We start from the raw sequence: 20,143 nt of genomic DNA, 5'->3' as shown, positions 1-20,143 counted from the left end.
ATCCAAAAAAAGTCAGGTTTTCACATGCTCAGCAGATGTTCTGGGTTACTGAATTCTGTAACCTGGGGGCCAAAAAAGCATCTATTCAGTCATTGAATAAAAAAATAACTTTTGTGTCTCTTAAATCTTAACCCATAAATGTTATTAGTTTTGCTTTTCTTACAAACAGTTGAATTGTATTGGATTATTCAGAGATATTTTAAGGCATTTTTTGACATTTGTGGCCTAAATATACAGAAAAAATTATCATTTATCATTATTAAATTCATGTTTCCTTTTGACCTAAAATAAGTTTAATTAATACAGTTTAGCAGTTGATAAACTTGTAGGCCTACACTTGAACTTGATCTTTTGATCTTTGATCAGCTCAAATGTGTGCAAATTGTTAGAAAAGTAACATTATTATTATTAGATGTTTTTACTCAGCAAGAGCCGTAAATTCAAGCATGTTGTATTTACGTTAATCCAACTTTCCTTTTTCAGTACCAGACACTGTAACAAAACTGGATTGATGACCAGATATCACGGCTAGGTTCTCTCCGTCGAAATCCAGCAGGGGTCGCTGGCGGAACTTTCCGGTTTATCAAATTTCAATACACGAAGTAGAAACACCAGCCAATGAGAGGTCAGCGTCTTTTGTCGCCGCGCATGCGTATTAAAAGTACGATAATTTTGTTGATATGTCTGCCATTGGCTTTTAATGAATATTCCTGCGGGTCTGAGTATTTCAGAGAGATTATAGTCCCACGGCTTGGCCTGATGGAAAACTCCAGAGATCTGGTGAGTTCTGGGGCTTGTCCCTGTGGTGGGAGCACGAATCTCCCTCCTTTGTTGTGAATGTGACAGCGGGTGTTAAATCCTGGTTCAAAGCGACCGCTGTTAGAAAATCAGGGCAAAACTCCATTGATATTTTGGTTCTTTTACCCTCTCATGACTTCCATAACATTATATATAAAACTTAAATTACACGTATACGGGTATATTATGGCTTAAATGTACGCTTTTATTCAGCATATATACATTTATATATTTAATTCTCAAATAAATTAAAGCTTATCTTTTATAATTGCTTCCTCTGTCCTCCCAGAACTCCACCAGAAAATATGCGACATTAGTTTTCCTTGCTTGTTGACAAAAGCACATTTCTGTTTACAGACTTTTAAAATGGTTAACTTAGTTAACTAACATACTGCCTTTTATTCGGCATTCGTGTACTCCTTCAGACAACATTTATTTTGGTAGATATGTTTTTCTTATCGCTTCTCTTTTTTCTGCTACATTTCCCTTCTGCATTCACCGCTGGACCATAAGCGTCCACAGTGGACAGCGGCGACCAGCACGGGGAACCATTTATACAAACTAATTTCACTAACAGACTGTGATGCTAGGTGTGTTTAAAATGCGCCGAATTTAATAGAGGTGGGAGCTGATGCACAAACACCCTGAGCCTTGGGCGGCTTGTCTTTGTTTACATTTAAAGCAAGTTGAAATTGACAGAGCTCTGGGGGAATTTGGTGGCTTGTATTCCCGCCAGTGCTGCCTATCGGCTCTCTCTTTATATTGTCAGTCAGCCTCTCTCTCCCTCCCTCTCACCGCACTGCAGTGGTGCTGGCTCCAAACTCAGTGATGTAAAACACTGAATGCAACAGCTGACTGTGTCTGTGAATATCCACAATAGAAATCAGATGGCTGTGTTCAAGTTACTTGTGGAACAGACTGGGCTAAAGGTCCAGTAGATTCTGATGGTTCTGTTTAAGGCAATTTCACGTGTTTGATGTGTTTTCTTAATTATACAGGTGGATCCGTTAACAAAAAATAACAATCGATATATTTATTCAATTGCTAAATACCTCTCCCTGTTTTTTAAAGCCACAGAGCAGAGATACAATTAAATTACAGCTGGACTAAACTGATTCAGTCCCATTTACTTTTTGCTGTTTATTATTTTGTAGATTTATTTCTAAATGGGTGAATTTTCATTCTGACAAAATGCAGACATGTTTTTCAGTTCTGCACATTTATTAAAATCAATATCTCAAAATGTAAAAAATATTTAGACCCCTTGTTGAGAGACTCCATGCGTCCTGTTTGCATTACTTATTGTTGAGATGTGTCTTGAACTGAAGAGACTGGACATAGTTTAGAAAGTGCATAGAAAGTCCTACAGTTTACACTGCACGTAAAGGACCTGAACCGAGACATGAGGTCTCTCTGCAGAACTCTGTGATTAAACTGTGCTGAGACATAGATCAGGGTAAGGACATAAAACATTTTTAAGATGTGAGTCTTAGAGTAGGACAACCATTTCAGCAGCCCTCCATCAATCAGTACTTTATGGCAGTGAAGCTTTGAGTAAAATATGGTGTATTTGGAGTATTTATACAGCGAATTTAAAGGCCTCTGAGAGCATGAGGGAAAATTGTGTTTGGGAAAAACACTAGACTCAGCTTATCACCTGCCTACAATCTGTGGCAGCCCTTGTTTAGTTTAGGGCAGCAAATTAAAAGTATTTAAATTATCAAATGATCTGCAGCTACGTTTTTGAAGAATTGTTTGGTCTATAAAATATCAGAAACCAGCGAAGAATTATTATTTCTTAAAGCCCAAGATGACATCATGTTTTAAAGTTAAGAAAAGTATTAGATCAGCTGAACCCTACTTTTTCTCTTCATTGCCTAATTGCTTGATTGACTTATTTAGAGCTAATTTAATTTGTTACCCTTGAAAGTTGATGTTTTAATTAATTACAATATTTTACTATCTTAAATTATCTTTGACCACCTTTGCTAAAGACTATTGTTTGTTGATACAACAATGTACCGGGCTTTAGATAAGATACATCGGAATCAGAATGGCCATGAACTTCGGCAAAGTGAACTAGGCCTTTTCCTGGCCCAGTCTCATTGTATCGCCCCCTTCCTCAGGTGGAGCGACCGTCCAGGAAGCGGCGGGACTCCTTTGGGATGCTGGACGGTTTTGACGAGGACCGGAGCAGCTGCAGCACCGAATCGAGTGGGGGAAGCGGAGCCTCCAGCCCTGAGGACAGCGAGGATGAAGAGTTGGGGGGAGGAGGAGGAGGAGGAGTGGTGGCGGCGGCGGCGGCGGCGGCAGCAGGGGCGGCAGGGGCAGGGGCAGGGGCAGGGGGACTAGGTGGAGGTGGAAGTGGAGGAGGTGGAGGTGTGACTCAACTCACTCCTGCCTCCTCCTCTCTTACACTGATCAAGACCAACGGACAGGTGTATACGTACCCTGATGGAAAGGCAGGCATGGGTCAGTAAGACAAAGCTAATCACATATTTAAACCTCCATGCTGATGTTTGAATTATTGAAGTGAAAAACTAATCAAAACAGTTCATCTTTCTTTTTCACATTTATAAAAATTGAAATAAACTAACCAATCCAATTTTTCCATTTCTAATACAAATACATGAAGAATTCTATTGAAAATGCTCTTAAATCAGAAATTTCTTTTACGTCACTTTTATTTATACATTTTTGAGAAACTAAAGATCTTGGGCGTCCAGACAAGAGACCTACCTACCTGCTGCTCCTTCACAGTAAAAGTCTTTCTGCCCTTGCAGCTGCAGGTTCTATTGAATTGTCTTGACTTACGATCCAGGGATGATAAACTGTCCTCTCGCGCTTAGTGACATCTGTCCTGTCCTATAGCTTGTATATAATACAAAAAGTGACTTCACTCTTCCACATCCTTCCCTGTTTTCTCAGCAACATGTGAGATGTGTGGTATGGTGGGAGTCAGAGATGCTTTCTACAGTAAAACCAAACGTTTCTGCAGTGTCTCCTGCTCCAGAAGTTACTCCTCCAACTCCAAGAAGGCCAGTATCCTCGCCAGACTGCAGGTAGAAACACAGAACATCACACTACTGCTGACAACATCATGCCTTGTGTCCTATACAGTATTACGTATGGACCACTTAGGGCAGACTAGTTTTCTCTGAGTTGTCTGGCCGTCTTTTATTACAGATTTTTGAATTGCTCACGAATGCCTTTACCTGAAACTGAACATGTCTCAGCGAAGTGCAACTATTTGGAGCCCATGCAAAAACTTGTAAATGAAAACAAAACCTTGTAGGGAACCTTTGGTTATAGGTTTAGAAGTTAGATTACTCACGTTTTCAGCACGTGGGTGCTGATTTGTTTAGGTGTCAAACATCGTTAATAAGTCAATGCAATGAGTGCAATGATTTTTGTGGTCTTTATGGGGAATCAAGCCTGTCTCTGTCTGTTTGTTAAAGGGGAAACCTCCCACTAAGAAGGCCAAAGTTCTGCAGAAACAGCCTCTAATGACCAAATTGACCTCTTACACTCAGCACCAAACCAACCAGCAGAGCGGCATTAAAAAGAGTGGTGAGTGCTCAGCACAAAAATATAACCAAGAATGTCTGGATTTGATGTTATCTGCCATTTTTCTGCTGCAGGTCTTGTTTTCTTAGCATGACTTGACTCTCTGGAGACTGAAATTTACTGTGAAATTCATATTTTATAAAGTATTTTATTGAATATTGAACATTAAACTTTTTTTTTTTTTTATGTGTCTGTAGATACATACTGTAGATGTCACATATGAGGCAAAGTAAAATATTTGCTCATTAATACTATAGTGCTTCCAGTTAACAGGGTAGTTCTACATTTAGAATCCGTGTTTTTGGATTATTTTGGCTTGTTTGTGAGCCAATTGACTTTTTACAAACTCAACACATTGAAATGAGCTTTAAAAATGTATTTAATGATGTATTATTTTATGAACTGATGTGATGAGGCCCATTCTCTGCAGCAGCTGCTTGACCGTGCAGGTCTTGGTGATTCAGGAGTTAGTTGTAAAACAAAAATTGGAGATTCTTCCCAAGCTATGGTGAGAATGTTGTCAGCATTTATAATACAGGGAGTGCTGCATGATCAGCAGGACCCTTTAGCTCATCTGACGTATTGTAATACACATTCTTGATTGGCTTTATACAATCGACAGAACATTTAGGGAAAAGTGCTGTTTACAATGTAACAAGAAAAGTCTACCTGATTCTTAAACATTTTTCCAGGTTTTCATTGTTTTCCCTGTTGATCTTGGACCTGTTAATCCACGTACAAAGAACAGGCCCTGACTCAGGAGAAACTTTCAGCCTCACAGTGTTTTGTGAGTATGGGACCAGTAGAGTAATGCTGGAAAACTGACTGCTGAAAGTCTGAATCATGTCCTGTGCACATTTGAACCATGATGAGATGCGTCCAGACATGAGTTATAAAGACAGTGTATAACTGTCAGCTCTCAGCGTGAAGCTGTTGGTCAGTCCATCTGTTAATGTGTGTTTGCTACAGTTACTGTGGAGGTGTTTGATTGGGGCCGTTACCTTGGAGATGGAGATGTGATGGGAGCACCGGTCAGCTGCTTCAAACATGTGGGTACCACACACAACACACACACACACACACACTCACATATACATACATACATACATACAATTCTGTGCAATTCTCAATTAAATCTCTGTAAGGACGCTGTATGCAACAACCCACTCAGTTCAACAGTGGTTTCTCTTTTTGTTTTGCTGCTGTTTCACAGGCAGGTAGGGTGATGTAGGGTGACTGTGCCGACTGATTTCCCTTATGACATGTTGGTCACAGGATTCTTTATACAGAGTTAATTATACTATTCAGACTGCTTCTGTCCACATTTTAGAACAAATGCATCTTTTTGAACTAGTGATGATAAAATATGGTCTGTCTGTGACCTCAGTTATTGACCTGTGTATTCCTTTCATCTGTGTTTTATTTCAATGGGTTTGTTTTGTAATTTTGTCATTGTTTAGGTCCCGATGGGGAAGTCATGGGGCGACATAAGCGAAGGCATTCGAGTTGAGGTCCCAAACACTGACAGTGGTCTGCCCATGAAAGTTTACTGGATTGCTGGCATCATCAAGCTGGCTGGTAGACACACACACACACACACACACACACACACACACACACACACACACACATACATATACACAAAACATGGAGTAAGTTATGTCTACACACTTGATATTATTCATGAAACACCTCTTTAGGACAAATGTCTGATATGCCACTGCAGTAAATGTAGATTATATTTACAGTAAATCTCCATGTTCAATTCTCATTTGTTTTTAAGGAAATCATGAGCATGTAAAGAAACAAAATTAACAGAATGCAGCACAAAACGTGCTGGCTAGTGTAGTGTGATGATAACATGAGTTTACACAAACTCTGCCTTCAGATTACTAGTGAATCATTTTGGACGGCCGTAAGCAAATGAAAGTGAGCAATAATTCACTCTATCACAGAAATACTCATCACCAATCGCTTTATTTCTGCAGTCATTTCCCAGTTAAAAACCAGAACTGGAGCCCAGCCTTAAATCAGAATGAGTTCACTCAGATCAGTGATTCATTCATCAGTTCACTGTTTGTGTGTGTGTGTGTTTTTGTGTAGGTTTTAAAGCCTTGCTGCGCTACGAGGGTTTTGACAGCGACTCCACCAGGGATTTCTGGTTGAATCTGTGTGTGCCAGACATCCACCCGGTTGGCTGGTGTGCTGCTGGGGGAAAAGCTTTGGTCCCCCCTCAGTGTAAGAGAGAATGAGAGAGGTTTTTCACTTCATTTTGATAGTGAAATATATTTTAGAAAATCTGACTGGATTTAAATATCCTTCTTTTTAGTTATCTGTTATCTCTTTCACATACTAAGAGTCTTGCTTTAAACTTTTACTTTTCTATGTTTTTTTTTGTATCCATTAACATTCATAGTTTTCTCTTAAGATATATTTTTCTATTAATGGACCATGAGGATATCCCATAATAAAAAGGGTCCAGCAGATCTTGATAAATGAGATGCCATACGTTTGTGTTTGGGTGTACTTGTTTTTCAGCCATCCTGCACAGGTTCAACAACTGGAAGAGCTTCTTGATAAAAAGACTAACGGGATCAAAAACACTGCCACCAGACTTCACCTCCAAGGTCTCTCTCACACAACCTACATAAAACACATCTGCCCCCAAACCCTAACCTGAACTCATTTCTAACTTTAACCCTATCACCGAATACTTTTGACTGGCTTATGAGTAGAGCCCTGTAGAGGGGACCAGGTTTAAAATAGATCTACACTGACCAAAAGTGTTTTCTGAAAAAATTATGCCACTTTTAAAAACTGAGGTTATTGTCTAAAACGTCCTACCCCTCTAAACCTCACCTCATCCTCCTCCGTCAGGTGCAGGACAGTCTCCAGTTTCCCTTTAAGAAGCAGATGAGGGTGGAGGTGGTGGATAAGACTCACCTGTGTAGGACGCGGGTGGCTCTGGTCGAACAGGTGCAGATTTAGTTCTGTTTTTGTCATGGAGGACTCCATCTTGCAGGAAGCATTTGGTGCCAGAGTAACGTAAATGATATTTTAAAATGTGTGCATATTTACTGCAGATTATAGGCGGTCGTCTCCGGCTGGTGTATGAGGAGTGTGAGGACGGGACGGATGACTTCTGGTGTCACATGTACAGCCCTCTGATCCACAGCATCGGCTGGTCTCGATCCATTGGACATCGCTTCAAACGATCTGGTGGGTCAGCTAATCAGTCTCCCTCTTTATCTGCAACTTGTTCCATACATTGTACTTCTGCAGGCCTGACTGTGTATCTTGCCATGGCTTGTTGATGTCCAGCTTTACATACAGTGGGTATGGAAAGTATTCAGACCCCTTTTAAATTTTTCACTCTTTGTGTCATTGCAGCCATTTGCCAAAATCAAAAAAGTTCATTTTATTTCTCATTAATGTACACTCAGCACCCCATCTTGACAGAAAAAAACAGAAATGTAGAAATTTTTGCAAATTTATTAAAAAGAAAAACTGAAATATCACATGGTCATAAGTATTCAGACCCTTTGCTCAGTATTGAGTAGAAGCACCCTTTTGAGCTAGTACAGCCATGAGTCTTCTTGGGAATGATGCAACAAGTTTTTCACACCTGGATTTGGGGATCCTCTACCATTCTTCCTTGCAGATCCTCTCCAGTTCTGTCAGGTTGGATGGTGAACGTTGGTGGACAGCCATTTTCAGGTCTCTCCAGAGATGCTCAATTGGGTTTAGGTCAGGGCTCTGGCTGGGCCAGTCAAGAACGGTCACAGAGTTGTTCCGAAGCCACTGCTTTGTTATTTTAGCTGTGTGCTTAGGGTCATTGTCCTGTTGAAAGGTGAACCTTCGGCCCAGTCTGAGGTCCTGAGCACTCTGGAAGAGGTTTTCTTCCAGGATATCTCTGTACTTGGCCACATTCATCTTTCCTTCAATTGCAACCAGTCATCCTGTCCCTGCAGCTGAAAAACACCCCCACAACATGATGCTCCCACCACCATGTTTCACTGTAGGGATTGTATTGGGCAGGTGATGAGCAGTGCCTGGTTTTCTCCACACATACCGCTTAGAATTAACACCAAAAAGTTCAATCTTGGTCTCATCAGACCAGAGAATCTTATTTCTCATAGTCTGGGAGTCCTTTATGTGTTTTTTGGCAAACTCTATGCAGGCTTTCATGTGTCTTGCACTGAGGAGAGGCTTCCGTCGGGCCCCTCTGCCATAAAGCCCCGACTGGTGGAGGGCTGCAGTGATAGTTGACTTTGTGGAACTTTCTCCCATCTCCCTACTGCATCTCTGGAGCTCAGCCACAGTGATCTTTGGGTTCTTCTTTACCTCTCTCACCAAGGCTCTTCTCCCACGATTGCTCAGTTTGGCTGGACGGCCAGGTCTAGGAAGAGTTCTGGTCGTCCCAAACTTTTTCCATTTGAGGATTATGGAGGCCACTGTGCTCTTAGGAACCTTGAGTGCTGCAGAAATTCTTTTGTAACCTTGGCCAGATCTGTGCCTTGCCACAAGTCTGTCTCTGAGCTCCTTGGGCAGTTCCTTCGACCTCATGATTCTCATTTGCTCTGACATGCACTGTGAGCTGTAAGGTCTTATATAGACAGGTGTGTGCCTTTCCTAATCAAGTCCAATCAGTGTAATTAAACACAGCTGGACTCCAATGAAGGAGCAGAACCATCTCAAGGAGGATCAGAAGAAATGGACAGCATGTGAGTTAAATATGAGTGTCACTGCAAAGGGTCTGAATACTTATGACCATGTGATATTTCAGTTTTTCTTTTTTAATAAATTTGCAAAAATTTCTACATTTCTGTTTTTTTCTGTCAAGATGGGGTGCTGAGTGTACATTAATGAGAAATAAAATGAACTTTTTGGATTTTGGCAAATGGCTGCAATGACACAAAGAGTGAAAAGTTTAAAGGGGTCTGAATACTTTCTGTACCCACTGTATCTGTGAAATGTGTGAAGTTTTAAAGCTGGTTATTTTACCTAGTTGTCATTTGTACGTGGATGTCTCATTGTTTTCTTCAGTTAAATCCCAGCAAATTTGGAGCTTTCATCTACGCCTGACTTTTGAATTTTTACTTTGAAGTTTACTTGATTTTTTTTTTTTTCGGACAGGTCATCTCTATTGCCAGATTGGCTGGTGTTTTGCCAAATGAAAATGTCCCCAGATTGCATACAGAGAACTGTTATTTTAAACCTAGTTACAAGAAATATATTTATACAACATTTAAAATTTGGAAACTGGCTCATCACCAGACTGCGCTTAGAAAAGACTACATTTCCTCATTTCCTAAACCTTGGAGTTATTTTTGACCAGGACATGTCCTTTAACTCTCACATAAAACAAATTTCTAGAACTGCATTCTTTCACCTGCGCAACATTTCCAAAATTAGGAACATCCTGTCTCAAAATGATGCAGAAAAACTAGTCCATGCATTTGTTTCCTCAAGGCTAGATTACTGTAACTCATTACTATCTGGATGTCCTAATATCTTAATAAAAAGCCTCCAATTAATCCAGAATGCCGCAGCCAGAGTCCTGACAGGAACTAGCAAGAGAGATCATATTTCTCCTATATTGACTTCTCTTCATTGGCTCCCTGTAAAATACAGAATAGAATTTAAAATCCTTCTCCTCACATACAAATCCCTTCATGATCAAGCTCCTTCATACCTTAAAGACCTCATAGTACCATATTATCCCAATAGACCACTTCGCTCTCAGAGTGCAGGCCTACTTGTGGTTCCCAGAGTTCTCAAAAGCAGAATGGGAGGCAGAGCCTTTAGTTATCAAGCTCCTCTCCTGTGGAACCAGCTCTCAGCCTGGGTTCAGGAGGCAGACACTCTCTATACTTTTAAGGCTAGACTTAAAACCTTCCTCTTTGACAAAGCATATAGTTAGGGCTGGCTTCAGGCAACTCTGAACCATCCCTTAGTTAGTTATGCTGCTATAGGCCTAGACTGCCCGAGGACCATCGGTGCACTGAGCCCCCCGCCCCTTCTCTCCCACCTCATGTATATTCCACCATTGAATGTTACTAACCTTGTGCTCTCTCTCTCCCCTAGTTTGTGCTCTCTCCCTCCCTCTCTCTCTCTCTCTCTCTCTCTGTACCTTCTGCAGGTGTCCCTGGTCCTGGAGCTGTTTATCGCTGATGTGCAGTTACTGGCCCCACCAACTTGCAGTGTCTATTTGTTGTTTAATGTTGCTGTTCTTTTCTCTCTGCTCTATCCACTCACCCCAACCGGTCGAGGCAGATGGCCGCCCAAACTGAGCCCGGTTCTGCTGGAGGTTTTTTTTTTCTTCCGTTAAAGGGAGTTTTTTCCTCTCCACTGTCGCCAAGTGCTTGCTCATAAGGGAATTGTTGGGTTTTTAGTTTTAGTTTTTGTAAAGTGCCTTGAGATGATTTGTATTGTGATTTGGCGCTATACAAATAAAATTGAATTGAATTGAATTGAATTGAATTTCAACCAGCAGCAGATTGATGAGCAGTGCAGGTCTGATGTGGTGATGAAGTGATGACTGAAGATGAAACTGTGTTTTCAGATGTGTTGAAGAAGCTGGATGGTCAGGTGGATGCTCCTGGACAGCTTTTTGCCAAGGTGAGAATAACCTTTATCCACACAGACAAAGAGTCAGATGTTTGGGGTGACCTACATTCTTCCAGTTTTTATTGATGTTTAACCAGATTAATCCTTAATCCAGCAATTAAATGGTACAAGGTAAAGTGGAAATGTCCAAGGTTTAAAAAAAAAAAAAAAAAAAGTCACTAAAATTTAAAAATTAACATTGTTCACAACAATTACTTACAACAAGCTGTGTCTGTATAAAGGGATTGTTGGAAAAGACTATGTTACTACAGTACAACGCAGCAGGAAGTAGTACTCTAACACATTGTATTAATAATTGATATCTTACAATACAACTCGATCTACCAGTAACAACAAAATTCACTGTTGATGACAATAAGGAAATGTTTTATCTGTTTTGTTCCAGAATTGAAAAGTTTGTGATGAAAAGAGTCATTTAGGTTTGAAACTTCACTGACCCATCAGTGGATTTGTTACATGCTACAAAATGTTGCTTTAAATTTTAGTGGAACTTTCAGTGTCTATAAAATGATTCATCAGACTTTAAGAATATTTGCATAAAAACATGGAGTTTGTTTGGATATTATCAGCTCCAGGAAGGAGCTGCGACAATATGGCTGGATTTCAGGCAGAATAGGTGAGAACACCTGTGTGGGTGGAGCCTGGAGGCATTGGGGCTTTTGTTTAATTACCAGTAAGTGATTGTTTGTTTTATCCATGTTAATGTTCTCTGTGTGCAGGTGAAGGAGGTGGATCAAAGCGGTGCATGGTTTGAAGATGGGATGAAGCTGGAGGCCATTGACCCTCTGAACCTGTCTGCCATCTGTGTGGCCACAGTCAGGAAGGTGAGGACCAGGGTGGAGGGTGGTGGTGGAGGAGGGTGAAGGACAAAATGAGCTGCTGTGAGTTCCAGGTTTAACTTGAGTCTATGAACTACCTAATACCTGCTGCACTTTTTACTTCTGTATTCTTCAGTCTCTCCTCCATCTTTTCTCTACCTGTCCTCTATCCTCTCTCCATCGTTTTGTCTCATCTTTCACTCCTCTATTCTTTCATCTTCTCTGGTCTCTGTTCTTCTTCCTGTTAGTTCAGCCTAATGCCATCCTTCCTTCTTTGATAACTCCATCTTTCTTTAATGGATCCTTCCTATTTTTTCTGCCACCCTCTCTTCTCTTACTCCTCCCCCAGGTCCTGGCTGATGGGTATCTGATGATTGGTATTGATGGTTCGGAGGCAGCTGACGGTTCAGACTGGTTCTGTTATCATTCTACATCTCCTTCCATCTTCCCTGTCGGCTTCTGTCAAATCAACAGCATCGAGCTGACCCCCCCTAGAGGTACAGCCTAGGATACAGCAGAAGACAATTTATTTCAAAATTATTTCTTACAAGGGGAGGAAAAAAGAGAGGACAAGCACTTGATCAATCAAAATTTTCTTCTTCTTCTTTTATATCTCTTGTGTCTTTCAGGTTATACTAATCTTCCCTTCGGGTGGTTTGACTATCTGAAGGAGAGCAAGTGTGTGGCTGCACCAGTCGGCCTCTTCAACAAGGTGAGACCAAACACTAATAACACCAATAAATTACATTATTTACAGCTTTATTACACCCTTAGCAAGAAAGACTGCCTAACATTTCTGATGGCTGCAGTTTTGCAGTGCGAGTATGCGAGTATGGAATGCTTTTCTGTGTTTAGATATCATTGTAAATGGAATATTTTGGTCAGACATCACCTTGGACACCATGTGCCATTGTAGACAAATTAATGATCAGATTAATCAGTGATGAAAATGAACAAAACTGAAAACATCCTGTTTAATACTGCTGTATGTGCAGCAGTCTGGGGTGGAAAAAGACTAGAAATCAAGATGGGCTGATTATTATAATGTGTAAATGTTGTAAAAAAATGTCCACAAAATAAGACATAACCACATTTTTATCAATAAAACCCAGTATGTCTCTCCTTCATCAGGAAGTGCCTAACCACGGTTTCCGTCCTGGTATGAAGCTGGAGGCTGTGGACCTCATGGAGCCCAGGTTGGTCTGTGTTGCTACGGTAACCCGCATTGTGCACCGGTTGCTGCGGATTCATTTTGATGGCTGGGAGGACGAGTATGACCAGTGGGTGGACTGTGAGTCACCAGACCTATACCCGGTTGGCTGGTGTCAGCTGACCGGATACCAGCTGCAGCCTCCTGCTGTTAATGCAGGTAACACACATTGTCTTATATTCATTTATCACACTTACCGAAATGTAAACTTAAACATAAGTATAAGTAAGTAAAACACCTGTTTTACTTATGCACAAATTGAATTTGTGTGTGTGTGTGTGTGTGTGTGTGTGTGTGTGTGTGTGTGTGTGTGTGTGTTTCAGGTTCTAGAGAAGTACAATCAGCAGTGTCCAGACAGAGAAAGAAATCCCAACAGTACAAGGGACAAAAGAAAAGTAAGCCTTTGTGTTCCTGTATTTCCCTCTCCAAAAACACAAATGTCAGAGAAGTTTTCACAGCAACCTGTAAAATGCCTGGCTCCGACTGAAGAAGCCAACACTCTTAAATTATATTTAAAAAATCTTTTATCGCCCTACCTCCTTCTCTCAGAGAGGAAGCTTCCCATCGCCAAACGACCCGTCAGTCTCTCCGGCGCTGTGGTAACAGGTGTCCCCAGGAGCCTATCAGGAGACGAGAACGAGACCCCACCTGATTACCCATCACCCCCCACTCCTGCCTCAGCAGCTCAACCACACTCTGTTGGCCCAGAGACCAGCCCTAATATTGAGAGAGAGGCAGGTATGTATGTATATGTAAAATTCTCCACTCGCCCCTGTGGGGGTTCTTTTTGTCTCCTTCAAGCTCGGGTCTTCTACCAGAGGCCTGGGAGCTTGAGGGTCCTGCACAGTATCTTAGCTGTTCGTAGGACTGCGCTCTTCTGGACAGAGATCTCAGATGTTGTTCCTGGGAATCTGTTGGAGCCACTCTCCCAGTTTGGGGGTCACAGCCCCGAGGGTGCCGATTACCACAGGGATCACTGTTGCCTTCACCCTCCACATCTTTTCTAGCTCTTCTTTCAGCCCTTGGTATTTCTCAAGCTCTGACGCTCACTACTCCTCAGCCACCTTCTTTCGTCTTAGTGTTTCCTCGTCTTTCCTTGTCGTGATATCAGTGACATCTACCTTCTCCTTTGGCCAGGTTATTATACCAGCAGGGTATCTGATGACCGGCAAGGCTTAGGTGTTAAGAGCCCGGACCTTGTTCTTCCCATTCAGTTGACTTCTCAGGACTTTCTTTACTCTTTGAAGGTATTTGGCAGCTGCTGCTCTCCTTGCAGCCTCTTCATTGTTTGCATTTGCCTGTATGATTCCAAGGTACTTGTAGCTGTCCTCAATCTGCCATGTTGCCTTCTGGTAGTACAATCCCCTCAGTTCTGACTACCTTTCCACTTCTAGTTACAATTTGACCACATTTATCTAATTCAAATGACATTCCAATGACAGTGGTGTGGATCAGTAAGTCAGTGTCTCGTTCACTCCTGGCATACAGCTTGATGTCATCCATGTATAGGAGGTGGTTGGTGGTTGCTCCATTATCAAGGTGGTAACCATAACCACTCTTGGTGATGATTTTGCTGGGGGAGTTCAGGACTATGCAGAACAGCAGGGACAGTACATCTCCTTGGTAAATACCACACTTGATAGTGACTTGTGCGATTGCCTTGATGTTGGCCTCTAGTTTTGTTTTCCTCATTCCCAGAGTTCTTGATGAAGGCTCTTAAAGTCTTGTTGATGTTGTACAGTATCAAGCATTCCAGGATCCATCTGTGCAGCACTGAGTCATAGGCTTCCCTGTGGTCAATCCAGGCGGTGCACAGATTGGTGTGTCTGGTGTTACTGCTTTATCTACTACACCAGCTACTGGTGCTTAGCTCCTCTGGTGTTCCTACAAAATTCCCTTCTAGGCCCCGCTCATGTAGCCATGTACAGTACCTACTCATATTATCTGCTATGATGCCTGACCGGGGCTTCCATGTTGTCCAGAGTTAAATGAGACTGCTCCCTTCTGGGGACCTTTCAGGACTTTAGGACTGTCCTGCCTTGGGTTAACCATTCATGGTCCATCCACTAGCAGCTGGTTCACTTGAGCTGCCAGGCGCTCATGGAGTGAGGTTAGCTTCTTTAACTAGTAGGCGTGGATCATGTCTGGGCCTGGTGCTGCCCAGTTCTTCATGTTTGAGACTCCAGCCACAGTGCATTGTTATATGATGCTTCCTTCTCCCAAATATTATTCATTTATTGACATTCAGATCACATTTTTGTCAGTACTGTATAAACTACTAGAATTCCTAGTAATATAATTAATCAGCGTAACCTGCGTATAGATTGTTAAACATACCTATGGGGCACCGACCCTGGGGTCAGAGGGTTCATGGGGTCCCCAAGTCAGGGGATCAGCTTGAAGAATATACTGTTTGGAATATGTGGTAAGTTTATTTAAGTACTTCCAACCTGATGTATTGCTGTGATGTCTTCTGAAATGTTCTGTTTGTTTCTGTAGGTTCCCAGAGTAAAGAGGAGAGCACTGAAGGAACAGAGTTGCCTTCCAAAAGGACTGAAGCAGAAACCAATGGATCCTCTGGAGAGTTCTTCACCAACCAGGACTAGAAGTAGGCCTCATGTACCCTCTCTCCTTTTATCTCCATGTCCGTCCATCTCTTTCTAGATTTTTGCAGAATTTGAGTTTCAACCATCACGAAATCGTTTACTGTGACATATTTTGGTCGTCAAAAGAGAAACTAAAAGCACATGTTAATCATGTTACATGAAGTTGTTGGCAGTGGTTAGAGGGTGGTAGAGACAAATTCAACAGCTTCAGCTGGCTGTTCTTCACACAGTGTAGCAATATAAGCTAAATGAGACGCTTTAGTTGTTAATTTAGCTGGAGTGTAATCTGCAGTATCGGAGTGTGCTGCCAGCCTTACTGTCGTGCCCTGCCTACCCTCCTCATTTCTGTCAGTCACTGGTTTTTACTCCACTCTGTCCATGATGATTTTATATCCATCACAGCACACAGCACTGTAAGGAAAAGTAGTCCCACTAAAGAAGAAGAGGATGAAAGGATGAAGGACACCTGTTTTCTTTGATCCTTCTAAGAAGAAAAAATGGATCAATAGAAAAAGACAACACGTGAAAACTTTTGTATGATAATTTTTTTTTTTTCAATGCCAAGACCTGTGTTGTTTGGATATGTTTGTGTGTTATGTTGATGTAATAATAATGATACTGGATGCTGTGTAACGTCATTTTGAGATTAGCAGTCACAAACTGTGTGTGTGTGTGTGTGTGTGTGTGTGTGTGTATGTGTGTGTGCGCGTGTGCGCGCGCGTGTGTGTGCGCTCAGTTTGGGCTGCCTGTGAGTTCTCCTACAAGTCCCCTCCCACCCCTGTTGTCAGCTTTTTAGCTTGGGGGCATGGACATTACGACATTCCCAGTACTCACCAGTGTGTTCTTATTGGGCAGCTCTGTGGCTAAATGTGCACTGTGTGAATGTGAAGCAGGGTGTTAATGAGAAACACAATCAGACTTCCCTCACCTAAAGACAATACATGTCAAAGAAACACTTTAACTGTGGTTCAGCAACTAAAATAGTAATGATGTATGTCTTCACTCAAACTGATACCTCACAAGAATGTATAAATAAGGGTTAAAAAGATCTTTAGCATTTAAAAGTCATAAAATTATATAATAGAGACACTATGAATATATTTAATTAAAAGAAAATTCTTGTAAAAATATCACATTTTAAAAAACTGATGGAAAAATATAATTTAACAAAACTGATACAGAAGAAAGTAATTTAAAGGTGCAATGTGTAAAATGTGACAGATTTATCAGCATCTAGTAGTGAGGGTGTTCCCTTGCACAGACGCTGGATTCTTGCGAGATTTGTGAATTCCCAAACTCCAGAGAATCCATCTTGTGGAACAACATGGTTGACGACAGCGAGAAGCAACAAACATCAAACGGTGGTGGCAACAAAAATGTTTTGTGTTTCATAACGTGCCTTTCACGGGCACATTTACCTTACAAAAACAACACAAGTCAAGACAAGCCCTCATTTTTTAAACATGAGAGAGGTTACAGTGACCATCACGTGTAAAACAAAACACGCTTCCCTGTCTAGAGCCACTATAGAAACATGGCGGCACAACATGGCTGCCTCTGTGAAAGGAGACCCTCTTCCTATGTAGGTTTAAAAGGCTCTAGGATTAAGAAAATACAACAGTAGGTATTTTCCAGTGATTACACACCAATGTCAACGTATTTATGAATACTGTATTCCATTTGTGCTCATAGATTTTTCTAAATTTTACACATTGAACCCTAAAATGTAATTTGATTACCCATTTTGTTCAAATCTCTGTTGCATTGTTGAGCTAAAAGTTCACAAAAAAGAGAGAATAAATGTGTTAAAATTATTATACAAGCAAATATTTTGATGTAAGTAATTGATTGCCTACAAATGGTTTAACATTGACCAAAAGAAAATGTTATTTCATAGTTATGACTTACCATATACCTCATTTACTGCCGTATTTTCCCAGCTAAGTTCAAAGTATATCAGAGCAAACTAACATGGTAGCAGTCTCATTACATTCCTGTGTGACAGTATGCTAACATGACTTTGAAACAAATATTCAGTTTAAAATGGGAACATGTAGGACTGCAAACTTATTTTCATTACAGATTTAAGATAAATATGTATTTGCTTGGACCTGACTGAAGAAGGATCCACATTCTGTTGCTGACAATAACAGTCGCTACATGTTGATTCGAAGTTTTTCTCTCTGTGATGTTCGGTGTTGGTCTCATCTGAGCTTGTGTATATCTGAATATGCCAAGTGTGTAGAGACCACCAGAAGGCAGTAATGTAGCTATAAATGCCACAAGTGATTTTATTTTTACATTTAAAAAAACAGTACCTGAGTAAGCTTACCTTTGGAAAATAATGAAGTTGTCTGCAAATAGAATCCAAACCGTTCTGTGAACAAATGAATTACTGTTTGTCTAATGTGATGACACTTTTACATCCTGAGAAGTAAAAAGCACTAATGTGCCAGTTGATGGAAGGAGAAGTTACATTTATTGGCCAAATTTATCCACAACCCAACAGGAGAAGAGGCCACAAACCTCTGAAAGAAAACATGACAAAGTGCTGGCCAGTGCACTGCTAGACGTATCAATGACGCCCATTTCATACAGTGTTAAAGAATATTCATTTAAATACATAATAAATAAATAATTAAACATTGACTAAAAGTTAAAAAAATATATAATACAGCTCAGTTGATCATGCAAAAATGAAAACTGCCAATTGGTTTCTCTTGTAAGATTATGTTTTAGTCTAGTTAAGTATCTAGTCTAACCTTTGGAGACCCATTCCTGCCAGGAAGAGAAAAAGAGAGAAATGTTGTCACAATGAAAATTTGAAAAAAAACAAACTCTATTTTAGTAAACAACTTATTTTTTTACTTACTGCCTTATAATTTGGATCTATTATTTATAACTAATTATTTTCCAGTTCTTTCTAGTATCTTGCATCTGACTTTGTAGGAGATTTGAAATCTCACAATTTTTACATTCAAAAAGTCATTTAAAAAATGAGTTAAAACAAGATAAATAAGTAAACAAATCCATTTTTCTTATACCGTCATAACTTTGACCCAGTAGCTCAAAATGTTGACTTTAAATCTTCTCATTTTGATTTACTGTAAAACTGGTTAGTAAGTAAAATCATTGGCCTTTTTATTTATTTATTTGTTTGTTTGCTAAAGCTGTAAGTTTAAGTCATTTATTTTAACCTTTGTTTTTTCTTTTCCTGATGGAAATGGGCTTCCACTCTAATTCTTGGTGTTTGTTCGTTCAAAGGGTGTTATAGGGCTCATAGTGAAGAACAAAAAGAACTTGAGTGTATGTTGTTTTAAACTCTCCTGTGTGAGCATGCAGCAATCAGAGCATCTTACACACTAAATTAGCAGCTGTTTATTAAATTTCATACTTGTCAGTCACTTTTATGTGTGCATGTTGTCTGTTCATGTTTATCTTTTTGTACGTGAATCTCCAATAATGTCAGACTTTCTTACTTGGATTATGGTGCTATCGACAGATGATGTATCCACATTTGATAATGTTTTTATAGGATGGTTTTGACAGGCTGTCTATGACCCTGGTCAAGGAGTTGTGCTTGTATTTTGGACACAACTGTTGGCAATAGATTTTGTACATTGAAAAAATGATTGATGTTTGTTAAAGGTGAAACGTGTTCAGTCTAAGGATTAATGTATGCTGTGACATAAGTTGACAATCTGAGTGCTTGAATTCAGTGGTTTTCACTGTCACTTTGTGATGTTTTGTGTGCACGTCAGCAGTGGGAAATATAATTTCATGGGTTTTGTGTGTTTTTAAATGACTTATGAAATAGTGTTTTCTTGGAATGCAGTTTGGGACCCAAAGACAAAAATAATGTCCTCATCAGCCTAGAAGCCAAGACTGTCAGTGAAGGCATTTTAGAGTTGTTTTTTTCATGACACCTTTTTTTTTTTAAGAGTACAGCATATCTAATCCCAGGTGCTGATTAAACCAGATGCAGAATTGAAAAGGAGACAAAATTCCAAAAATGAATTAGGTTTGTGGCTCCTCATTTTGAACTTGATTCCAGGCATATATAAATTTGTCTTTTCTTGCTATTACAAACATATCTGATTTATAAATATTGACATTTAAGTATGTCAGTCCACAGAACCTGCAAAATAGAACTGACAGAAAATTTTATTTTTTTCATAAAGCTGAAGTGCCAACAGATTTTAAAAAAGTAAGGTTTGTGTCCCACGCTGATGAGGTGTACCGTTAATGTCTGTTTCGTCCACATGTTCGTGCTGTGAACATGAATTTTACTGAGCTCTGATGAAAACATGCAAAAAAAAAAAAAAAAAAAAAAATCTAGAGAGATATAGATCTATATACTGGACAAAAAAGTTATGTACTGATGTTAACACATGAAGCTTTTTTTAATACCTTGTGCAATTGTTGGCAGCATGATTGTGAAGAAATTATTACATTTAGATGTAAAATAAATGACTCACTTTACATTTTTTATGCAATAAAAAATAATGAGAAAA

At 40.2% G+C, this 20,143-nt stretch overlaps 1 protein-coding gene across 1 annotated transcript; it reads left to right on the top strand.

The window, feature by feature from the left end:
• The first annotated feature begins 655 nt into the window (after positions 1-655).
• On the top strand, positions 656-19,963 carry LOC113140779 (MBT domain-containing protein 1-like). Its single transcript, XM_026324773.1, has 19 exons — positions 656-780; positions 2,925-3,069; positions 3,163-3,270; positions 3,727-3,860; positions 4,257-4,368; positions 5,335-5,414; positions 5,826-5,943; positions 6,469-6,603; positions 6,904-6,992; positions 7,243-7,341; positions 7,449-7,584; positions 10,931-10,986; positions 11,715-11,819; positions 12,163-12,310; positions 12,443-12,525; positions 12,945-13,182; positions 13,347-13,418; positions 13,573-13,761; positions 15,523-19,963. The coding sequence occupies exons 1-19, from the start codon at positions 760-762 to the stop codon at positions 15,627-15,629; spliced, it is 2,175 nt and encodes a 724-aa protein (XP_026180558.1). The 5' UTR covers positions 656-759; the 3' UTR covers positions 15,630-19,963.
• Positions 19,964-20,143: the final 180 nt, after the last annotated feature.

This window comes from Mastacembelus armatus, chromosome 8 (genome assembly GCF_900324485.2).
Source record: "Mastacembelus armatus chromosome 8, fMasArm1.2, whole genome shotgun sequence".
Taxonomy (NCBI): Eukaryota; Metazoa; Chordata; class Actinopteri; order Synbranchiformes; family Mastacembelidae; genus Mastacembelus; species Mastacembelus armatus.
Note: the sequence above shows the minus strand (reverse complement) of the source record. Positions and strands in the feature narration are given on the sequence as shown.